The sequence below is a fragment of the Lepeophtheirus salmonis genome, chromosome 5, assembly GCF_016086655.4.
Source record: "Lepeophtheirus salmonis chromosome 5, UVic_Lsal_1.4, whole genome shotgun sequence".
NCBI classification, from domain to species: Eukaryota; Metazoa; Arthropoda; class Copepoda; order Siphonostomatoida; family Caligidae; genus Lepeophtheirus; species Lepeophtheirus salmonis.
Window position 1 is genome coordinate 2,763,804 of NC_052135.2, and position 22,559 is coordinate 2,786,362.

General features: G+C 30.9%; 2 protein-coding genes across 2 annotated transcripts; one reads left to right on the plus strand and one right to left on the minus strand.

The window, feature by feature from the left end:
* The first annotated feature begins 11,108 nt into the window (after positions 1-11,108).
* Positions 11,109-14,724, plus strand: LOC121117842 (uncharacterized). Its single transcript, XM_040712353.2, has 3 exons — positions 11,109-11,150; positions 11,210-11,596; positions 11,658-14,724. Exons 2-3 carry the CDS (start codon positions 11,212-11,214, stop codon positions 12,656-12,658), a joined length of 1,386 nt encoding a protein of 461 aa, XP_040568287.1. The 5' UTR covers positions 11,109-11,150; positions 11,210-11,211; the 3' UTR covers positions 12,659-14,724.
* Positions 14,725-16,066: 1,342 nt separating this feature from the next.
* LOC121118451 (uncharacterized) lies at positions 16,067-18,994 on the minus strand. Its single transcript, XM_040713034.2, has 2 exons — positions 18,797-18,994; positions 16,067-17,332 (listed from the first exon to the last, which is right to left on the minus strand). Exon 2 carries the CDS (start codon positions 17,300-17,302, stop codon positions 16,211-16,213), a length of 1,092 nt encoding a protein of 363 aa, XP_040568968.1. The 5' UTR covers positions 17,303-17,332; positions 18,797-18,994; the 3' UTR covers positions 16,067-16,210.
* Positions 18,995-22,559: the final 3,565 nt, after the last annotated feature.

Here is a 22,559-nt window from a genome sequence, read left to right on the forward strand (position 1 = left end):
ATTAATGGCAACATCAAAAGCATATTTTCTTTAAAAAGTATAATATTCACAATAATGCAGTGGATTAGTTCAGACTGACGTTTATCAAGGACTTTTTCAATAAAAGCATCTCTCAAATTTTGACTAACTTGCACGTCATTTGTAGTGTGAATAATCAACTGCTCACACGTAAAAAGATTGGAAAAAATAGCTTCTTCTAATGGAAGCAAAGATTCCAAAAGTTCTTCAAGTAGTTTTATTTCTTCTGGAGCAAAATTTATCTTCTTTTCTATTTGAATCATTGCAATTTTTAAGTGTTTTCTTGCCTCCAGGAAACTCCTTATCATTTCCACATATAAATTTTAACAAGTATTTTGGTCTAAAAGAAGGTTGAGCTCCTTTTCATTACTCAAAACTATTTGTTTTTGTAAATTTTTGTCATTTTTTACAGGGTTCTATTAGAAAATTTCAAATAATGTCTAACTTTATTCGAAACAGCCTTAACATCCCTTCGAAATTCAAGAATATTGTTGTTTTTAATTATGTTTTCGGTCATAATATTCAACTGTTCATTGCCATCCTCTTCTTCTTTATCCTCTTTGTCTAAATCCTATTTGGTCTTATTTTTATCATCCTTGGAAAAATCTTCTTCTCTGGTAAAATAACTTAGAAAAAGTTTCCATTTTTTTTTTTTTTTCAAAAAGGACTTTAATAATAGCCCAATGAGTTTAATTATTCATACATTTTATGCTAACGGGTTTAATTACGTCTCCCCATTTATTCATATTCTATCCTTCGTTGCAGCAACTACGTAATGATCCAAATCAATCCCAATCTTTATTAAATGTACAGCCACAGTAACAAATGTTTTAGTAGCTACCAAAGAAACATTAACGCGCAAAATCCCTAGATTGACGTATTTTCCTTCTCCCATATGAAAATTAATATTCATGTAACGTCAACAGAAAGAAAAATTATTATTTTAATTTATCTTAGCTTTATAAAAATGAATGTCAAAGACTATCAAAAATTTAAAATCACAATTTTGCATTAATTTTCATTCATAGTAGTGATTACCGATTTGGGATACTTTTGTATTCATCCAATAATATTGAATACTTCTTGTTCAATTTTATTACAAATTCGAAAACGTCTTGTTTGATGGAATGGGTAAGATCTTCGGCCTGCTCACTAACAATTTTTCTAATTTCAGAGTGGTACTTGGGTAGAATATAATCAGCAATCATGAAAAGTTTCACTAGAAGCAATACCATAGAATGAAATGTTATTATGAGCCCCACATTCTTGCAATTTTTTCATGTAGAGTTTTTTTAGGCTTTGTTATGGGGTTGAAATATTTTCCAATAACCTTTGTTTTCTTCTGAGAGGTCTTCATCAATGTTGATTTCATGTTTTCTCTTCACATGCTCACGAATGAAAGTTGTATTTGAGCCTTTATCCATTAAAATTTTGCCGCAATAATTGTATTTGTTCTGCTGGATTTTTCTATTTTGGATAAAGTGATCCCAAACTTTGTTAAAATGAGTATTGCGCACATCCACAAAGTCCAACATTTTGTTTATAATTGAGTACAAAATTAAACTGGTTGAGCCTGCATCTTACCAATATGTGAGTTTGATTATAATCAACTTGTAGAAACTTATTAGTAATTACAGATTCAGGATAACTACAATTCTAAATTCGATAAATTTTCCGGTAATTGCCGAAAAATATCGGGAACCGATAAAAGAGGTTTCTGAATATCCACACTAGTATTTATGTGTATGTCCAATATTGGTTAAAATTCACGTAATTTATCTATTTGTGAATACATATATAGACCTAAACTTGAGCTCATCTTTATGCCAATAACAAACGAGTAAATTTCTTAATTAAGCACATCCGAGGTATGTTCAAACAGTGAGGTGACAATTCAAATTTTGCGGGCAACGTATATTTATTATTTTTATTAAAGGCTATATAATCTGTTAAGTTTGTTTTTGAGAAGGATAATGTTTATAAGTATTTTTAAGTGTTTCAAAACACTTGAAATGTTTGACAATGGCAAACGTTTAAACTGATCTGAGTAAAAAAAAAATTATAAGTGGTAAAAACTCTTCCAAGATAGCCGGAAAGATGGCAAGGACAAGCCTCGCTCTGGACGCCAAAACACGTTGAAAATTTCCTGATAATATTTACATATCGGTTAGCTTGTACAATGAATTTTTCCCCAATGTTTTGAGCATGAGACAAGTGTTATAGAAGTTTGTTCCAAAACTCCTTAATTTTGACAAAAATAATCGTCACATAAACAACGTTTATGTGCTGTTGACAGACGTCAATGATGATCCAGATTTGTTCAAAAGGATCATAACTGGTGACATTCATGGGTATATAATTATGATATCGAAACCAAACCCAACTGTCCAAATGGAAGAGAAAAAAGGCGTATAGAAAAAAAAAGAACTCGCAAAATATTTATAACCATTATGCGCCTCACAAACAAACTAAACATATTGTATTGCTTTAAACAATAAATATATGTCCTTTTTCGAATGTACTAACATAAAAAAATTAGCATACCAAATATACGTTGGCCGCCAAATTTGAAAGGTAACCTTATTTTTTGAACACACCTTGTGTATACATTAGCATCATTCAAAAAATTATTCAAACTAAGGTAGGAAAATGGTTAGGTTAGGCTGTCCCCTTAGTGTGTTTGTTTGTTAACCAGATACGGAAAAAGTTACGGACTCATTTTGATGAAACTTTGTAGGAGTACTATAAATGTTAACTATTACATTTTTAGAGGTCAAAGTAACACAAAAACGCAAAGTCAAGTCCCTTTTGAACAAATTAAGTTACACAACTTAAATAATATTAAGAAATGTGAGTCTGGACAGAAATATCAGTCTATATCGTTCTAGAAAAAATCACTTAGGACTGAACCAGACCAAATAGTTTTGTCTTGGACCGAGTCTCAAAAATATTATTGCAGAAGTGGAAGCCTCTAACTAAATAGAAGGGGAAAATAACTCCAACTTTACCCCCATCTAGAGGACCTTGGTGCCCAACATTAAACCGATCGTACCTAGAGAAGGAAATGTATTCTATGTTTAAGGGCTTCAAAGAAGATTTCTAGGTGATATGGAGTAAATGTAAATTATAATGTTTACTTATACTTAATCAGTGCAACACCATCTGACCAATTAAAGAAACATTAGTTTAAAAAAACCATTTAACTTGATATGATGTTAAGACTCTCCAGAGTTTTATTGTTTTTTCAATAAATAATATTTTTGAAAAATATTGTTTTTCAATAAGACTTTCGATACTCTTCGACATATTTGGTAAAAATACGAATTGAGTACGTATATAAAATTTTGATTAAAAAAAAGCACCAATTTTCGAATCATTATTTAGTTACGACAGTCAATAAATTTACAAATTAGGTTATTTAATCCTACATTTTATTTTACAAAATTGTGTACGCTATATAATATATCTTAACATTTATAATTACACTCCTATAAGAAATCAATGGAGGATCCAATTGAAGAAAGGAGACATGGTTGCATATAATTTATTAATATATTTCTCTATTATAATGAAAATTCTTGCACTTAAGCTTATAACGTCCAAATTTAAAAAAAAAACCTAGACAAATACAGACTTTATACATAAAATAGCTATGATTTATTATGATCAAATCAGATTCCTGAGCTGGGAAGTGCAAGATTTTTTTTTTCGCTAATAAATTGATTTTTTCATAAGACAAGATCTATCCCCTTTGTCTCAAAGTTTTCTTTAAGATATGGGTTGTAGATTCACACCCAAAAAATAAAAAATCCAGATATTACATTATTGTACAAACAGAAAAAGGGAGAATGTATATTACATATGAATAAAAAAAGGGAGCTAGGTATATGATAACAGAGGAAGAAGAAGATTAGCAAGTTAGTTTTAGTGTGTATCTTTAAAAAATTTATTTACATTATTGAAACCAAGTTTAGAGCAGATATCAGAGTATTAGCCGCTGTAGAATGATGTGATTGATGACTCAAGGATCAGATGCAATCCTTTAAGAGTATATAAGGATACATACATATATGAACTCGTATGTGTTAAACTTGGCAAAGCCAAGTAAAAGGCCGCGTCCTGTAGGGCCTGGCTGGCGGAATTCGGACATCCCATACTCCTGAAGACGCCTCTGCGTTGCTAAACATTATCTAAAGTCAAATTCATTGTTTTTATTTTGTTTTTTTACTCTCGTTACTACAAAAATTATTTTACTGTTAATATAGATGATTTGGGTCAGATATTTCATTCCAAGAGAAATTTGATTAGTAGTTTTAACCAATGTATAATAATCAAATGATTAAGTTTCAATCTTACAGACTATTTTGTTACTTCCTAAGAGATGATAAATATAGTAATATCCAGACTCGTCGCCAGCCCAAGGGGTAAAATGAATTAAGGAGAGGTGACTCCAGAGGAGGTATAATTTAAAAGAGTACATTATGCATTTTCACTCAAACAAACGGGTTAAATAATAGAGGAGCTGAACCCCAAGGGAGTGACCCGACCCACGAGTAAAAAGGATTTGATGAGGTAAAATGTATAAACATGATTCTATAAAATGTTACGAGGTACACAATGTTAAAAAAACCTAATGTAGCTATAAAAGGATTAGACACACCACTGACAAAAAAATGATATGTCCCATAAAATCAAATTTTATATTTTTTGTTAAATATTGTTTTCTTTGAGTTGAGTGTGAGTTTAAGTTGAGTGTGGATTACATTTGAATTCTTCCACGAATAACCTAAATAAATTATTCTTGTTAAACAAAAGGGGGTCCACAAATTGCACTTAAAGTAGCTAAAACTGATTGGTACAATAAAAGAATGACAAATCGATAGATTTGACTTAAAAGAGACCATATTGGGGACAATATAAATCTCTTAAACCAAATATAGGCTTTCAAATGCAGCTAACATTTTTGGTTATCTTAACTCATCCAACAAATTAGAATACACAGCCATTTTTGACTCCAATATGTTTATGAAATATTGTTTATATCAAGGTTATTAGAGAATACAAGGTTAGACCATCATGTAATCGGGCGTGCTAGAATTTTCAATCTGATGTATTGTAGCAGCTGCTGGGCAACACAGGCAGATTTTGACAAAACATGCAACCGCTCATAGTCTATGAAATAAATATTGCTAAAATTTTCAATTTAATGTATCGTACCAACTGTTGGGCAGGAAAACCGATTTTGACAAAACACGCAACCACTCATCTACTATGACGTCAATATTAAAAACATGGTGGAAGTCAAACATCAGTCGTACACGCATTATGGTATAACCTTGTATTTAAAAAATCCACAAAATATGTACAGTATGCCAAGAAACAACTTTTAACATTCAAGTACATTTATGAATTTTAAGACTTTTTCAACAGGGCTTTTTAGACTTGAGAGGTCTCTTAATAGACTCAAATTCAATTCAAATATTTTTAATCGGCCTTCCGCTATTTCACTTTGCAAGTGAAGGAAGTGAGCTCCATATTCAATTTTTCCTTAATTTAGTTGTTTTTTTTTAAAAGCTTTTTTTACCTCTCCGTTCGGAGATTTGGATCTAGAGAGCGAAACACACTTTTAACACCTACACAACAACAACGTTATAAAAGTTAAACCTTTGTGTTTGGGGTTCACAGCTCAATACGTCCCCTGTTTTAAGAGAAAACTATTAATTTTATGTGTTCTCCTTCGAAAACTATAATTCTCATGAATGTGGTTAGGCTTAAGAAGTCCTCTTGAAATCTTTATAGTTTCAAATAAAACTTTTCATATATATTTGCTAATTAAAAGATTCGAAAATATGATTGACTCTTTAAAAACAAATTATCAATATTTCTAATACATTTATAAATGTTTGTCGAGTGCTAATAAAATCTGAAGTCATTTTATTTTTGTAAAGAGATCTTTCATAACAAATATTTTTTACATTGATTGGTCATTGTGATATAAGGTCCAGCCTTTAATTTATTCTCACATGATGTGCTCTAAATTAAAGCTCAAAAGTTTTGTACCTTTCAGAATTTATAATTAAAGGAATAAGACGTTTATGTCAAACATCTATTCTGCTATTCTGAAAATATAAATGTATTTGTTTGAATTTCTTATAATGTTAAAAAACTTGAAAGGATATGTTCGAATCAAAATTAAATTAAATAGATACACGTCCATCTTTTCTAGCCCATTTACCTTAACTCCAATTTATATTGTATTGTAATTACGTACTTATTAATTTACTAATATTTGATGTATTGTCGAATATATGTATCTACATGGGCAGAAAATTTGATTAAGTCATAAAATTATAGGTACACAAGAAGTAGGTATATATAGATTGGATAATTTTTAATTATTCTATCTCCAATTTTTATAATAAATTTTAATATAATAGAAAGTGTAAGACTTGATAAATAGTGACAGTTTAAAACTAGTCCAAAATATTTGTATAGAGCTATTACCAAAATAAAGTGATTACTGGGTCTGTCATAGCAGTATGTTACATATATTGTAGCAAATGTTGTACTAAAACAGTGACGGCAACCTTCTTAATAATAAAAGCTTGCAGTAAATTACTCATTTTAAAGGAGGTTGGTTCGCCAATGAAGAATCTGTTAAATAAGAGTTGAGAGGGAGATAAAACCTGTTGCAACTCAAACAGTGATCGAAGATCAAGAAGTGTCGGTGGAAGAATTCAACCTGTCTCAGGGACCAGCAGCTCATATATACAACCTGTGGGTGGCGGTGTATTCTAGCATATTAGAAAAGCTTCATAGTGCTAAGAAGTGTGGCAGCGATGCTGTTTAAACTGCCTTGAGACTCAGTACTTCGCCTGTACAACCTGAAAGTCGGGGTGTATTTTGGGATATTAGAAGGGGTCCCTGATGCTCAAAGAAGAAGCGTCAGGGAAATTTAAGTTGCCTCCGACACAACAGTTCACCTGTAATAGCCGTGGCTAGGGTGTAAAATAGAATATTAGAAAGGTTCATTGGTGCCTAAAAACACGGTGGCAGTAGAGTTTAAACTGTATTTTGGCCACGTACTTTACCTGTACTGAGTTCTGAGGTGTATTTAGGATATTAGAAGGGTTCTTTGATGCTCAGGGAAGAGGCGGTGGAAGAATTAGGTCTTTTCCCGCGCTCTTTTTTACCTAACAAACTACTAAACTCTAGGTATCGGTAACGTAACTACGAGAGGTTTTGCAGCGGTATATATATAATTTGGAATATTATAAAAACAGTTGAGGGATTAGAAAAGAAAAAACGGTAGGTGCTTATGTTGTTTTTTCTTTTTTTCATTCTTTAATAGATTGTCGTGGTGTTAAAATTGATTTTTTGTATATTTAAAAAAAAAAAAATATTATAGTCTTAATTCAGTAGTACCATAAGTCTTAGTCCTGCCTTCTCCTCGCGCTCTCCAAAAATTCAATCCCTAGATATTATCTACTATATTATAATATCATAGTTGTATGTCCGCTGATAAAAACGTATAAAGTATTTATTTCACAAATGGAGACAGTTATATACTTTAGACATAAAATAAAAGTTCTTAAGAATTCTAAGTTACGTACGTAAGGATATATATGTTTCATTCTAATCAGACCAGATTCCTGGGCTCTGGAGGGCAAGTTTGTTTTTTTGCTAATAAGTTGACTTTTTTTCATCGAACAATATCGATTCCCCGTGTCTCAAAGTTTCTTAAGGTATGTGTTGTCGGTTCGAAAATGCACAAAAAACGAATTATTGTACAAACAGAAAAAGGAAGAATGTAAATTAAATTAAATTAAATACGAATTAAAAAAAGGAATTAGGTAAATGAAGGAAGAAGAGGATTAGGGAGTTAGTCTTGGTATGTATCTTCAAACTTCATTATGGTTGATGAAGGAGCATGGCAAGTTAGCTATGATTGATAATAAATAAACCACAAAGTCAATTAGTTAAGATAGTGTGTTGGTGCTAGTATATATGTTACGACCAATGTATAAAATTTCAAATAGAGTGGTCAATTTTCTTTTATTTACATTGTCAGGTAAAATAATTTTGGAAAGTTGGATTTTTAAACAATTCATTGCAACCAATTTGATCATTAAGGGCTTGCTAAGGATCCAATTTCATTGCAACCAATTTGATAGTCATGTGTATTTTGATTGAAATTTATACTGTATTTGGACAATCAAACTCATTTATGATCAAAAGGTGGGTTATTACCCACCGTCACTGCTTCCCTGAGCATCAAAGACCCTTTAAAAATCACATTTTCTAAAATATTTCTAACAATAAGCTAAAAAAAAATAATTTAAATATGATACAAAAGGTTGATATTATTGAAAACAAAGAAATTGCATTCTTTGTTAAATGATACATGTACTCTAAAGCGTCCTCATATTTTGTAAAATATTTCTAACAATAAACTAAAAAAAAACATTGTACCAAAAACCCCATCGCCGTCTCATCCTGACCATCAAGGACCCTAGTTATTCTAAATTAATCAATGCCTTAACTTTTTACTATGATACTTAGAGGGTTCTGTTAAAGTATGTGAAACATTTGTTATGGTTAATGCCCCCCTTGTAGCTTCTCCACAACCAAAAGGTTCAATTGTTTTTAAATAATATAATATATGCCAAACAGGTGAGCAATTTGAACGAACGTTATAAAATGTGGGCATATCATAATTACTACAGCAACAAGTAATGATCCAATAAAAATTTACATAAGAATCGTTGATCCTATTTCATAATATTCGAACTACACAGTTGTATATTTTATTATTTTCCTCAAAACTTCAAATACAAAAAACTTATTTCAAAATAATCTTAAACATCTAATATATTAATTTCTAAAATCATCTTTCTGAGGATGGATTTTTTATTTAAAATTTTTACATGTATCATAAACATTAAAGAATAACAAATAAACTATTTGTTGCAACATGAATTGATATTATGGCATTTGCTACTACAGAGGTTCCCATTTTTTTTTTGCAAATGTACATATTTGTTTTGCACCACGTGGAGTTTCTGCAACTGCACCGCTTCAATCCTTGTCCATTTCCATCCGACAGAATTGATGCGGTCTGTCGCAAAGTGACTTCATGCTCTTGAGGAATTTGATTAATACTTAGGAATGACTCTTTGCATGGCTCGAATTCGCTTCTTATATAGAGTTGTTTTAAGATGCAATTTTTGTGCCTAATTTATAATATCCTATCTCTGTTACATTCTTCTCAACTGCCAAGACGTTGCAGGGATCTGTTTTTACACGGTCCATGCTTGGAACTGGGACTTTGACACACTGTCCTACCTCAGCCTCCTTTAACCGCCGTGAGGAGAGTTGCATCATTCGGTTCACTTGCTCTTTTTGATTGTTACTAGCTCCTTTTTGTTGTTCTTGACGGTCCTCAGCAGATTGGCAATGCGAGTACTTTATATTTGTCAAATCATCGTCATTTCCCCCAATGGCAGCGCTGCATGGTGCTGAGGAGTGGCATTTATAGTCGCAGATGAAACACTTTTGTTGTCCGGTTACAAGTTGCTGACAGAATACATATTTATTGACAATATCTGGTATTCTCTCTATACCCTCTACTTTGGGCCTTTGCTTGTATTCCTTTCCACATATCTCCAGCATCTGTTCTTCTGTGAATATTTTGCACTCCTTTGATAAATGCAATCCCTGAAGTCCGACCTAGGCTTGTAACTTACATAATTCTTGTATAGTCTCTTTAAAACTAATTATGGGTAATAAACAGTCAAACTTTACATATTTAAATGTCTTATATTTTTTCCCATAAGAATTTTATTTTTTGAGTCAATTACATTCTACTTCACCAAAGAAGTATACTTTGGTTTTAAATATTCCTTAAAATTAACTAGTCCATATTTTGATAGTGATAATGATTTGGAGTCAAATTATCTCTTCTAAATGATTTATTTCCCTTTCAAGTAAATTCTTAAAGTTATTCATTTATGAACAAGAAAATAGTTTATGAATTAACTTTAGAAGTTGGTTGATAACTTCTGGATTTTGCAATAGATTTCTTTAAGCCTCAGCAAGATGTTCGTTTATTAAAAAGTACTTTACATTTCTTTTCGAATTAGAATTATTTTTTCGGTTATATTAAATATAGGCGATTGCCAAAATTGTGAAGGGCAATTTCCTACAGTCTCCAATGACTTAATATATATATTAAAAGTTTGAACTGTACAATGAACAATATCATTAATGTAAAATATTAATAAAAAATAGAATTAACAATGCTTTATTAATTCGAATAAAATATTTATTCTATTTGACAAAAGGGTTAATTTTTCGCATTTCAGAAATAATATAACTTTTTCCTTATTATCTTTGTTTCAATGTCAAATTATATTTTTTAGCTATAGAAATTGAATATTTTTTTAATTTTATATCTTAATAATCTATTTTATTAATTACAAAGTTGATAAAAATGATAGAAATTATTCTTTGTAGTTATATTTCTGTATGTGCGTCCCAATGACGTAATCTGTTTTGCTAGTAAATTTTCTGTGATAACTGAAAATCCTGTCTGACAAACCTTGATATAATAACATTGCAACATTTGTAATATCGGAGTAAACTGATCCGGTTACTCCGACATTACAAAGGAAGACAATATTTTTTATTTGTCCCAGCTACATTATTTAATTATTTCTCTGATGCATTTTTAAATTATTGATTAATTTTTTTTATTGATCCCAGAGTGACCACACATAGGATTTTTGATATTAAATTAGTTAACACTATTTCACAATCTTAAATTATTGATTTCTTTTTTTATTTAAAAATTTAAATCTTGTTTTTAAGGGGAAATATGGGCTATAATCTAAAACTGCATTAAGTAGGCTGATTTTATCCGTTCACTATAGGTCGAACACCTGATTTTATGCCCCTTGTCCAGAATTATTCTAATATTAAATCTGAAATCAACAAAGAAAGGGCCAAAAATAGTATTTAATTCAAAAATATATTGGCCTTTTAGTGAAGGAATAAAGATGTTGTATGGTACCCCTGAATTTGATACTTTGTTTTGTTTTTAATAAACAATAACAATATTGATCCTATCCTTGGTGATGATAAATTGTTGAACATTAAAGATTAAATAATTATTAATTAAATTTTATTTTAGATATGTATTCCTCGCTCTTGCTTCAGGAGCTAACTCAGCAGAGACTCAATGAGACGCATTGTGATGTCAAATTAAGTATTGGATCGTCGTCTTCTTTCACACCAATAAAGGCTCACGCCTGTATCTTGGAGGCTGAATCCACATTTTTCCAAAATTTGTTTGATGAACTCTCTGATAAGGATATAAATCTTCTGGAGACTAGTCTGGGTAACATTTGTAAATCGGAAGTCTTGCAAAATGTACTCCCAGGAATCATCAACGCCATTTATACAGGACATATCCCACCTCTCGAAACTAAAGAAGAAATGATGTTGTTCGATGCCTTTGGATTCAAACATTTAAGTTCTCCGAATTTAGGAGCATTCTCTCTTAATCAGGACCATGGAGGTACTACTAATGATCTGTTACACTAATTAATTTTCTTGAACCGCTTTAATCCTTTTACTAGAAAAGTCTGATGTACAAACGATGGACGTCTCATTCTGCCATAAATGTCATTTACTCTTTACATCAAAAGAAGAGTTCTTCGAACACCGTAGTCAGAGTTGTCTTCGAAAATGTACTTGTCGTACATGCGGCAAAATGTTTCCAAAGGACCAAGTACTTCTAAAGCATTTAATAGATGTCCGTCACGATGAACTAATTTGCTCCATTTGCAACTTCATTGCAGAATCGCAAAAAGATTTAGAAATTCACATCAAGCTCCATGCAATGGACCCCGAAAAGCCTTATTTTTGCTTACAATGCGACAGTCGCTTTCCTAACAAAAAAACTCTGAATCATCACCTTCCCAAACATTCCATTGAAACTCCACATGTCTGTAATATATGTACAAAGGGATTCAAATGGAAGCATTCATTAGCCTCACATATGGCGACTCATTCTTCCGCCAAAAAGTTTAACTGTGAAGATTGCGGATTCTCAACTTCACAGGCTTCTACTTTTAAATTACATTCGAGAATACATTCTGGAAAAACTCATAAATGCCCCGTTAAAAGTTGTCCTTTTCAAACCGTGAGAAAGCAGAATTTAGTTCAACATTCTCTAACTCATTTCAAAGTGAAACCCTATCAATGTGAATTGTGTGGAAAAGCATTTAGTCTTGCAAAAAATATGAGAAGACATAGAGCTCTGCATCATGACCCCACAACTCCAAAATATACATGTGATTTGTGCTCATATTCTACTGTTAGATCGGACAAATATATGGAGCATCTTAGAAGAAATCATCCTGAAGAAAAGGATAGACTAATTGCTGAAAAGAAAAAGGCAAAAGAAAACATTGACATGACATCGAAAATGACTTCTTTTAACCATATTTTTGAGCCTATTAATCCGCCCAATAAAATGGTTACAGATGGGAGTTCGGATACATTTGTGGAAAGTGCTGAAGTTGTTTCTTCACTTACAGATAATATAGACAATGTGCTTCTTTCAACTAATCTATAATAACCGAGGTGATATTTAATTACGTAGACTTATATTACAAAAAAAAAAAAACTATTTCTGAAGTAATGCTATAGAGCGTTTTCACTTCCGTCATAAATTACATCACAATTGAAGAAGGCGCCATTTTGGGCTCAAAGTTGATATTTTTACTACATAAAATGGACAAGTTTCAATCAATCTTGATGAAACTTCATGGCTTTATGAATTAAAAAAAGACTTATCAATTGCATGGTATACTACTTGATACCAAATTGATATTTAAATTAGTCAAAGTTATATGTGTTAAAAAAATCCCTAAAAATAGCTACATTTATACAAAAAAAAATATTTTTTTGATCGGTTCCAGACGGTCAAAGAAAGATAATTAGAGAAAAATATCTTATTTGTTCCATTGTAATTATTAATTCGTATCTACAACAGATTGCATAATGATGTAATATTATGTTGTTAATATAGTTTAGGATCAGATATATAATGAAGCTAGGCCATAGAGAGATATAAAATATAGAAACATTAAGCTTTAAGTGCTTTAATTTATTGGTCCTATTTCAACACGCAATAGCTTACTATATTCCTTAATATTAATGAAGAAAAGGGCTTTCATTGTTATAAAATTTGGCTTTAGATCCCCAAAATGGAGGACGTCACGTAAAAACGCTCTATAGGGACTGTATAACGTCCGGCACGACCTGTGCAGATGCACGGCGCTAGTATATTCTTAAAGGATTTATTTTATATCAAGTCTCATTTTCTTGTGCTATAAAGGTTACATTGAGATGCATTTTTCGCATTTCAAAATGTTTTCAGTCATAATTTCTGTTTAAAATCCTATGGAGTTTTGCCGCGATAATAGAACCGTGCCGAACGTTAAATATTGCTCAAACCATTCTTATTTTTATTTCAAGGTTTAATTTAATTTTATTCCGCGTAATTTATGTATTGTTTATGCGAAATAAATGTTATATATATGTAATTGTTATGTTTGATTATGTAGTTCATTAAAGCTCTTGATATTTGCAAATTAAGCATTAGTGTATGTTTTTCTTATTATTCATAAACATTTTAAACTGTGTAGGTTTGTTCACTTATAAATTATTTATCTAATTGAGTACTGATTAAGTTTGTATCTAACAACTCTTTCAAGCAAAATGTTGGATCCTGATCAAGAACTTTTACTCCAAACCATAGAGAAAGTTATTGAAGATCCAGATGTTGACAAACGTATTTTGAGCCATGACAATTTTTTTTCAGAGAATGAACATGATGTTGCTCAAGTTATCCTTAAACGACTTTGCTTTAACTTTTACTTGTGGATGTATCGTGGGGCGATTTTCTGTAGTGTGTTCGGCCTTTTAGTTATCATCATATTAATCCCATCGATTTTTCTCTTAATTCACCATGGTGATAAAAATAGCTCACTTATCGACCTAGAGATGAGATACTGGAAGGACATTTCTTTGAGGAAACAAGAAATGAAGGAAATAATTGATGATAAATGGGAAGCTGTCATCGATAAATGGAAGGCTGAAACTTTGGGAATTAAGGAAGAGGCAGAAAAAGAGTTTGGATATATGGAAGGTGATGAAGAAGAACTCTCCGAGGAGGAGATTGCCACTGTCGATAAATCTGAGACTGACGCTAATACAATTAAAGAAGTGGTAGAAAAAGAAAGTGATAAAGAAGAACTCTTTCTGGATTCACGAAATCTTAGTAAAGAATGCTTTCAAGTGATTGAATTGGCTGAGCCAATACTTGTTTATAAGAATAAGCGTGATAAAGATAAAAAATCTAAAAACCGAACAGAAAGATCTACAAGTAGTTGTTCATTCCTAACCAGTAGCAATACTTCATACACAAATAGCACTTCTCGTTGTAGATATCCGCAATTCATCAGGGCATTTACAGAAAAAGAGACTTCAAAATAAAAAGTCATATTCATGATTCTCATGACTGCGAGTTATATGTTATATATCATTTGTTTTTTGTTTGTTTTTAATCGTCAAGTAGTACATTACAAATAATTTAATTAATGTGAAATATAAATTTTGTTAAATGTCTTTATCAAATATCTGGCCTATAATTTATGACATCAAATTGCCCAAAGGTTTTCATCTCAAGAACTCATAATTACATGAAATTTAGTCAGGGAGAGTGAGGATACTTGTTACGGAGGAGACATGTTACACTACCAATAACTTTAAAATGTAAAGTTATCTAAGGGCCCTGTTCTTATACAATTGAATCTTCCTTTGTTCATTAAATCAACAGAAGGCCCAGGTTGCCTAATGCTTACAGTTATAGATAATTCAACATTGAAATGTAAAACACTAAAAATAATCATTTTAGCCAAGTGTTTGTTGAGATATATTTTTATTATAAAACCTGAGATTTTAATTTTATTTTATTAAATATCATAGTCTAGTGTGTTGTTCAATTAATTAACATGCTTTTAATATATGATTAGTTTCAATATTCAGATCACATCATTTATTCTGATTCAAACACTATGGAGGAGACTTGTTAGACCCCATTTTTATTATATATACTTGTACTATATACTTATATATATAAATAGATTATATTGAATTATGTTTTTGTTTTTTTTGTAATTTCATGGTATAATTTAATTATCAGAGACAGTAAATAATAAAAAAATATTGTATTAAATTTTATTATTAACTATTCTCTGTTTCTGTAAATGTTTTATTTTTCTATCTCATATATGTAACTATAAGTATTTACTTTATGCTGACAAACTGTAATAAAAATTAAAATCAAGGCTTGAATATAATAAATTACAGTTTTTACATGTTTCTTCCTGTTGTAATATGTCTAATCCTACCCTGTACCATGTCTCCTCCTGGTGTATCAAGTATCCTACTTTTGGTTGGTTTCGAAAATACCAATAAACGGTTATTAATTATTGCACTACATCAAAAATACTCTGGAATTATTTGTCTTAGGTAACTACCATTGCCATGTTGCCCGGGTGTTGAATTATCTTTTAAATTGTGAAACTTATGACAGTTTAAAAAAATATATGATTTTCTGTAACATCTATCCTCACTCTCCCCTATCAATGGACTAAAAAAGTTTGGAAGCCTCTATTTCAGAGTTACCTCATAAAGAAGTATTACCGTTCCTTGAAGACTACGTCCTCATAGTGTGTTGTACAAATAATTTTGAGATGGTATTGAAAGTTGGTTCGGAGTAAAACCTCTTAACAAATAATTTCGAAATGGTATTCAAAGTTGATTCGGAGTAAAAGTTTTTAATCATATTTTTACTTTTCAGAAATACTTTGTTGGTTGAAGTTGAACCACAAGTTCAGAAGATATTACTATTTCAAATATGGTGTTCAACCACAATATTTTTTTCTAAAGTTGCAAAAATAAAGGATTTCATATCTCGGGAATTAATCATTTAATTATCAAGAATAAATATGTATATTTTTATGAGATGGTAGGGTGATCGTTACTATTAATTAATCTAATCATTTTACTACTTCACAAGACATATGTATTTTTATTTATTTATCACATCATGGCTGAATCAATTATCGGAATAATTTTCCTCAGAAGGAGAGTATAGATTAGTCTCAGGAATATCAACTCCAAGCATTGACTGTCTGAATGCACCAGCGTTGTTTTCCTCAAAATCAACAAATACTTCCATAATTTTTTTCTTCAACATTGACCAATATTTTGGATCATACTGAAGGAGGTTGCTGGAAACCATTTTTCCAAAAATGTGTGCGTTCTCTGTCACAAAAGGCTCTAAAAATTTCGATTGATTAGTATTTTCGTAGAAATGATGATTAACGTCAACCAAATCAGGAGAAATGCTTCTATTTGACTCCTCTTTGATTTGAATGTCGTCTAATCCTTGGGATGTTTTTCTTTTCTTACTATTTGATGAACCGTTTGTACTATAATAATCGTGGGAAGTTAAATTATTATAGTTTAGGATATTCTCCGTAAATGTAACACTATCAATGGTTAATTCATCATTTAATTTATTTAAAAAATCCATTTCGGTGAAGAAACTCCAATTACTCACAGTAGCGGATCCACATTGTCGGGATTTTAAGATTTTTTCCTTTTCTCGTTTAAATATTTGATATAAGGAATGCCACTCCATTTTGAGTTCTTCTGTATCCATTTTGTCACCTAAATCAATTGCAAACTGTCTTAACAATTTGTTCCGTACATTGTCATTTGTAAAATTAGGATGATTGGGATTCCATAGTAGAGGATTATTTTTATAAAATTGAATTAATAAGGATTTTTCAAATGACTCCAACATAACTTTGTTTCGACCTACTCCATTGTTCTCTTGAAGAAATGATAATTCATCAAAGAATTTCCATTTTCTTTTAATATGAACTCCATGCTGTATTTTTTTAATTTCTCTTAGCTGACAAGTCCTTAACGAATGAAAACATTTCTCAAGAGTATGTATGGAAAATTTACCATTAAAATTATCAACTAGTTCTCGTTTAGTTTGGTATCTTTTTTCTTTATTCCTATAAAATTGATTGTCCATTCTCCAGAGGAGATCATGTTTTCTATAAAACCGTATAAGCCTACTTTTTTCTTCATCGTCCAGTTTTGTTATCTCTTGTTCTTCTACATTATAGGACATTTTTAACTTCTTAATTTCTTTACATGCAATCTGAAAAGTAATGACTAAGTTACTAAGAATGTAATATTAAATATCATTCCAATCAAGGAGTTCATCCTTATTAATAAACATTTTCAGATCTTTGGGATCTAGGTTAATAATAGTGCTTCTGAAAATGTGGTTTACGTACCCCTTGGGGGGGGTAGCCGAGTTCCCTCTACATAGGCCTACATGGAGGAACGTCTAAATAGTCTTAGCTATTGTTCATACGACTATATTTAGTTTGATCATAATGTTGGATAGCTTAATCTTTATATTTTGTCGTCAGATGTTACAAAACTGTAAAAAGTTCGAGAACCACCGGTTCATTGTACAAGTATATATTTTTCTTAATAGAAAGATTTATCCTTCGTTACAAATAATTTAATAAAATCCATCTTGCTCCTCCTGAAACAATTCCTTGATATCGAGTTTAATATCATATAATAATAAAGATAAGCAAAGCGCCCTTGGCTATTGCGGGACCTATAAGAAACAATTGCGTGAGATCTACATCCCCATTTGGCTACGGATAAGAATAATTGAAAATTTGATTTTTTTATAGATATTTTTTTCTTTTATAAAATAAAAATGCTGAGCCCTTTTTAAGAAAACAAGAATACTTTCAACGGCCTTTTTTAAAACAATATAACTTATCGAATTAATTTTTTGTTCAGGAAAAAGTGTATTATTTTATAGGAATTAGCTTTTTTTTAAAGGGGCAAGCCTTTTTGTGGCCTTTTCAATAAATTGTGTTCACATTTCATTTAATGACTTCTTCTTTTTTGGAACATAATATTTTGTTCTATTTTTAAAATGACTTTTTGAAAGACTTTTCTAATTATTCTGAATGCATTTTTATTAGAAATGTGGGGCTCATTGCAACTGAAGTGGTTGCAGCAACCTAAGGACGGCCTTGAATACAATAAATTGGATGATATTTCACTGTCTCCTTATTAAATTTAAAAGAACGATCAGCAGAGGTTGAGTGTTAAAATTATTTTTGTATGTTGCGTTCTGAGTAACATTTAATTAAAGACAATTATGAAATATTAGTAGCTTTGAATCCGTCCAAAAAAACCAAAAATTCTGCATTTCTATCCTTCCAGCCCAAATAAAACTTGTCCATCCTAGAATCGGTGTTTTATGAAGACCAAAACAGCTGAAATTACCTTGGAAGTGTGCGACTAAGTGTGAGAACGTATTATTATACGTTAAAAGCTATCATTTATTATTTTCTTAGTTCTTATATTCTTCAATCCTAGTTATGAGTTAAAAAAATGTAAAGATAGCTAGGACTGAAAGACCGATGTATCGGTCCTTAGGAACCGATCGGGAAGACTGACCAGGAAATTAGTCCTAGGACCGATCCAACACTAAATATTATACATATAATATACTCGTGTGTATAATATTCCTAACACGACTACTAGAAAAACTACTAATCATTATATCATTTTCACGTATTATATTTACCTTGCGATTTGCCGATAGTTTTTTTTTTTTTTTTGCTTTCTAACTGATTAAGTTTCTTTTGCTATTTTATTGCTGCTGAACTATTTCTATAACTATCCATTTCGTTGTTGCCTTAGATTTACTAACTTGCTTATATTCTTTTTTATTTATTTTTGCAGCTGAAGAATATGTAGTAATAATAATTTGCAGAGAAAATGTAGTTTGCTGCAAATGAAAGATACATTTTGCTTCGCAGCCAATCATGGAGAAAGAGAAGGGAAATCAGGCTTGCTTTGATAGGAGTAAAAAGTACGTGGCAATATATGTATAGTGTAGACTATGTACTCTTATAATATTACTTTAATTGTGCGATTTGCTGATCCTACAAGTAAAGTTCGTTAAAATATGAATTCGGCGCAAAAGTCCAAACAATTGTATCCACAAGCTTTTTCCTCGTTGTTATGCAAAACATACATTCAATGAGGGACTTGAAATATTGAATACTTTATAGTAAGCTAATGTTTTTAAAAGGTCTTTGTTTTTTAATAAGTGTTCTGAAAGTTGATTGGTTGAATTAGTATTAGCTGATTTTGGGTTCTTTTTTCCTCTTTCTTAGAAAAAGAAAGGGTTGCGTGATACAATAAAATTAAAAATGTGAATTTAACAATTATTTTTTAAAAATCATACTTTCTAAATTGCTAAAAAGCTCTTTTATTTTATAACTTTTCTTTTCTTAAAAATCATCCTTAATTTGACCATAAATTTCTCAACACCTGGAGAATTACCTACCACCTGGCTTAGACATTGACGTTATTGTATGAACGAATGAATGGGGGAAAAAAATATGAGTAGCGTTCATTTTCTAATATTCTTGATTATGGGTTTAATTATAATCATTATGTTTGATCGCGGACTAAAATATAGTTTTATTTTTATATTCAAAAATTATAGATCTGGTGTTGTATGTACAATTTTCAATTACTTTGTACATTGATTACCTTCTATGAAATGAATAACTACATAATTCATAGTGTATTGACAAGTGGGATAATTTTTATCGTCCAAGTTGGACGGAGAGGCTTGCCTTTGGATGAAAAGATCATTTGCAGACATCACAAGAACAATAAACAGAAAAAAACGAAGTAATAAAAGTTGCCTAACAAAATAGAGCAAAAAGATATATCTTGAAATCAAGATAGCAGTTATATTTGATAGAGTCCATTTATCAATAATTTGAAAAATATCAATAATAGGTTGAAAGACTTAATTTTAAAATTATTTAATATTTTGTAATATTTCATTGATTACATGTTTATTTGTCTTAGATATTCTAAAACATTTTTATTAAAATAAGTATTTACGAGAGCAAACGAAAATATTAGATATTTATAAGAAAAAATAAATTATGAAAATGTTGTTATAGGCGTCATGCAATGCAAGGCGAATTTAAACACCAATCGTGGAGATTCCTTTTAAAGATCATACTCCTTCCTAAGAGTGAAAATTGAGGTTGATGAATTATTATAACAATGACAATGAATTATTTCCCATTTTCCAGATTTCATATTTATACTTGACATTTTGATAAGAGAAAAGAGGAAAATTAGAACTATGTTGAGTACCCCTCATTATCCATTAGGCCCCTAAAATCACATTATTAAGTAAGTCAAAACGGCTATTTACTATATAATATTTGAATTTTTTGATCCTTTTGTTGTTTGTATTCATCAGCTGCCTCTCCCTTCATTTTTTTCTTCAAGTAAGCACGCTATATTTTTATCTCTATGGCGTTACCTCGCTAACACAAAAATACCTAATGTTGTCAACCGTAGATTCCCTCCTCTGACTTGATACGCAAGATTTTTGGATTAATAATAATATATATAAAAAAATACAATTATTTAGAAAAAATTGTAAAATTAAATTTTTGGAAAAAATATCGAAATTTAAATTCCAAAAATTCACAGCTGTTACAAAAGATTAATTTTTTCTCCAAAAATTTGAAAAATACTTTAAATTTCAAATATAAAATATTTTGGGGAAAAAAATTAAAATATAAAATCTTTTGAGAAAAAAATTAAAATATTAAATCCTTTGAAAAAAAAAATCAAATATTAAAATTTCTTGTAATAATGTGAAGTTTGTTAAGAGATCAAGTACTAAAGCTTTATATATTCACTGGTATTGAAAAAAATAAAAAAATGAAGGAGAGAAAAATGAAGTATACATTAACAAAATATCAATTTGAGTGAATTTTGATTTTTCAAATTTTAGTAATTCAAAACACAGTATGAACAAGGAAATCCCTTTTTCATATTTAAAAGCAATTTTTAATACAGGTTTGTTTGACTTTCAATATTTTTTGTAGTGATGTATCATTTGTGCACGCAATGGCTCTATGAGCCATTGCATCTTTGAAGTGAACAACGGGAGCCACCTCCCCACCAACCAGGAGCCGGCTCAATCCAAATGATAGATTTCTTCCTTTTTTATTATAATTTTTTTTTTCGTCAGGATACAATTTGAAGTTAAAATTGGAGGATTTTTTTTTCGGAGAAAATTATGAGTAAAGCCACTTGGGAGCCGATAGAACTGGAATTCCCATCACTAATTCTTTGAGAGGTTTCTTTTTGAAAACAAAGGAATGAATGAAAACGTACAGAACGAATGAAGGACCTGCCTGATTTTTTAAAAACAAAGGAATACCGTCTCGCTTTTTTTAATTAGTTATAATACCCTCCTTACCCGACTGACTACCTAAAAATAGACCCGATACCTTAGCACGGGCGTCCAAAGTGAGGGGCTAGAAGGAACATTCCTAAATTAAGGAAGTTTTGCTCTTTAGTTGTTGTTTTTTTTTTGGTAAGGATAAAAAAAAATTAGACCCAACTAGGGTTAAAAATCAATAATAATTTTAAAAAAATGTAATTGTGCTGCTGGCCGATAGAGCGCGCCATACGCAAACAATAGCATGCCCGACCAAGAGCCATGGCCACTAGCAGTGGCAAAAATAGAAACATTGACCGGGAAAATCGCACTTTACAGCCAAAATGGAAAGAAGAGTTCCTCTTCATCAATTTCAAAAGGAAACCAACGGAGGGTACACCTGCAATGCAGGGAAGACACAGGAGTTAAGCAGGGCTACTCAAGCAGAGCGGATTAAACTGGCCTGTACTGAACTGCATCATCCATCATCTGAGTTGTTTCATATTCATTGTGAGATGTACAGTAGGCCTGGTGTGCCGTGATTACACAAATATAGAAAGACATACAAACATTATATTTTCTAAACGTAACTATTTTTTTTCCTAATCTTTCCATGAATCCCTCTGCACAAAGACTTTGGCCATATCATGGATTTAGTGATAAAAACCATTAATATCATCCAAGGAGGAACATATTTTTACTCACCGAAGGTTCATCACCTTTCTTTATGAAGTGGATACCGATTATGGGGACTTACAACTGCTAACGGATATCAGGTGGTTAAGTCGAGGAAAGTGTCTAGAGTAGTTTTTTTGTACTGCACTCGGAAATACTAGTCTATTGAAGAACAGTATCTGTGGTGATACAAGTGTATATTGCAGAAAGCTCAAACATACATAGTTTCTTTGTGACATGGCCCTTCTAATATATATCACTGCACATCTCAATAACATTCTTGCTGGGGAGAGATCAAACGGTGTGTGATATCTATTCTAACATGGCCAAATTTTAGTCCAAACTCGGGCCTTTCATAGAAGGCTTTTCTTCCCCTCGTATGCTGAGATTCGCAAAGAGAGCT

What these genes read in the sequence shown, in the direction of transcription:
- LOC121118451 (XM_040713034.2), bottom strand. Translation starts at nt 17,302, where the DNA reads ATGTCCTATAATGTAGAAGAACAAGAGATAACAAAACTGGACGATGAA.
- LOC121117842 (XM_040712353.2), top strand. Translation starts at nt 11,212, where the DNA reads ATGTATTCCTCGCTCTTGCTTCAGGAGCTAACTCAGCAGAGACTCAAT. An exon ending in TCTTAATCAGGACCATGGAG is followed by an intron (nt 11,597 to 11,657) that starts GTACTACTAATG and finishes TCCTTTTACTAG; the next exon opens with AAAAGTCTGATGTACAAACG.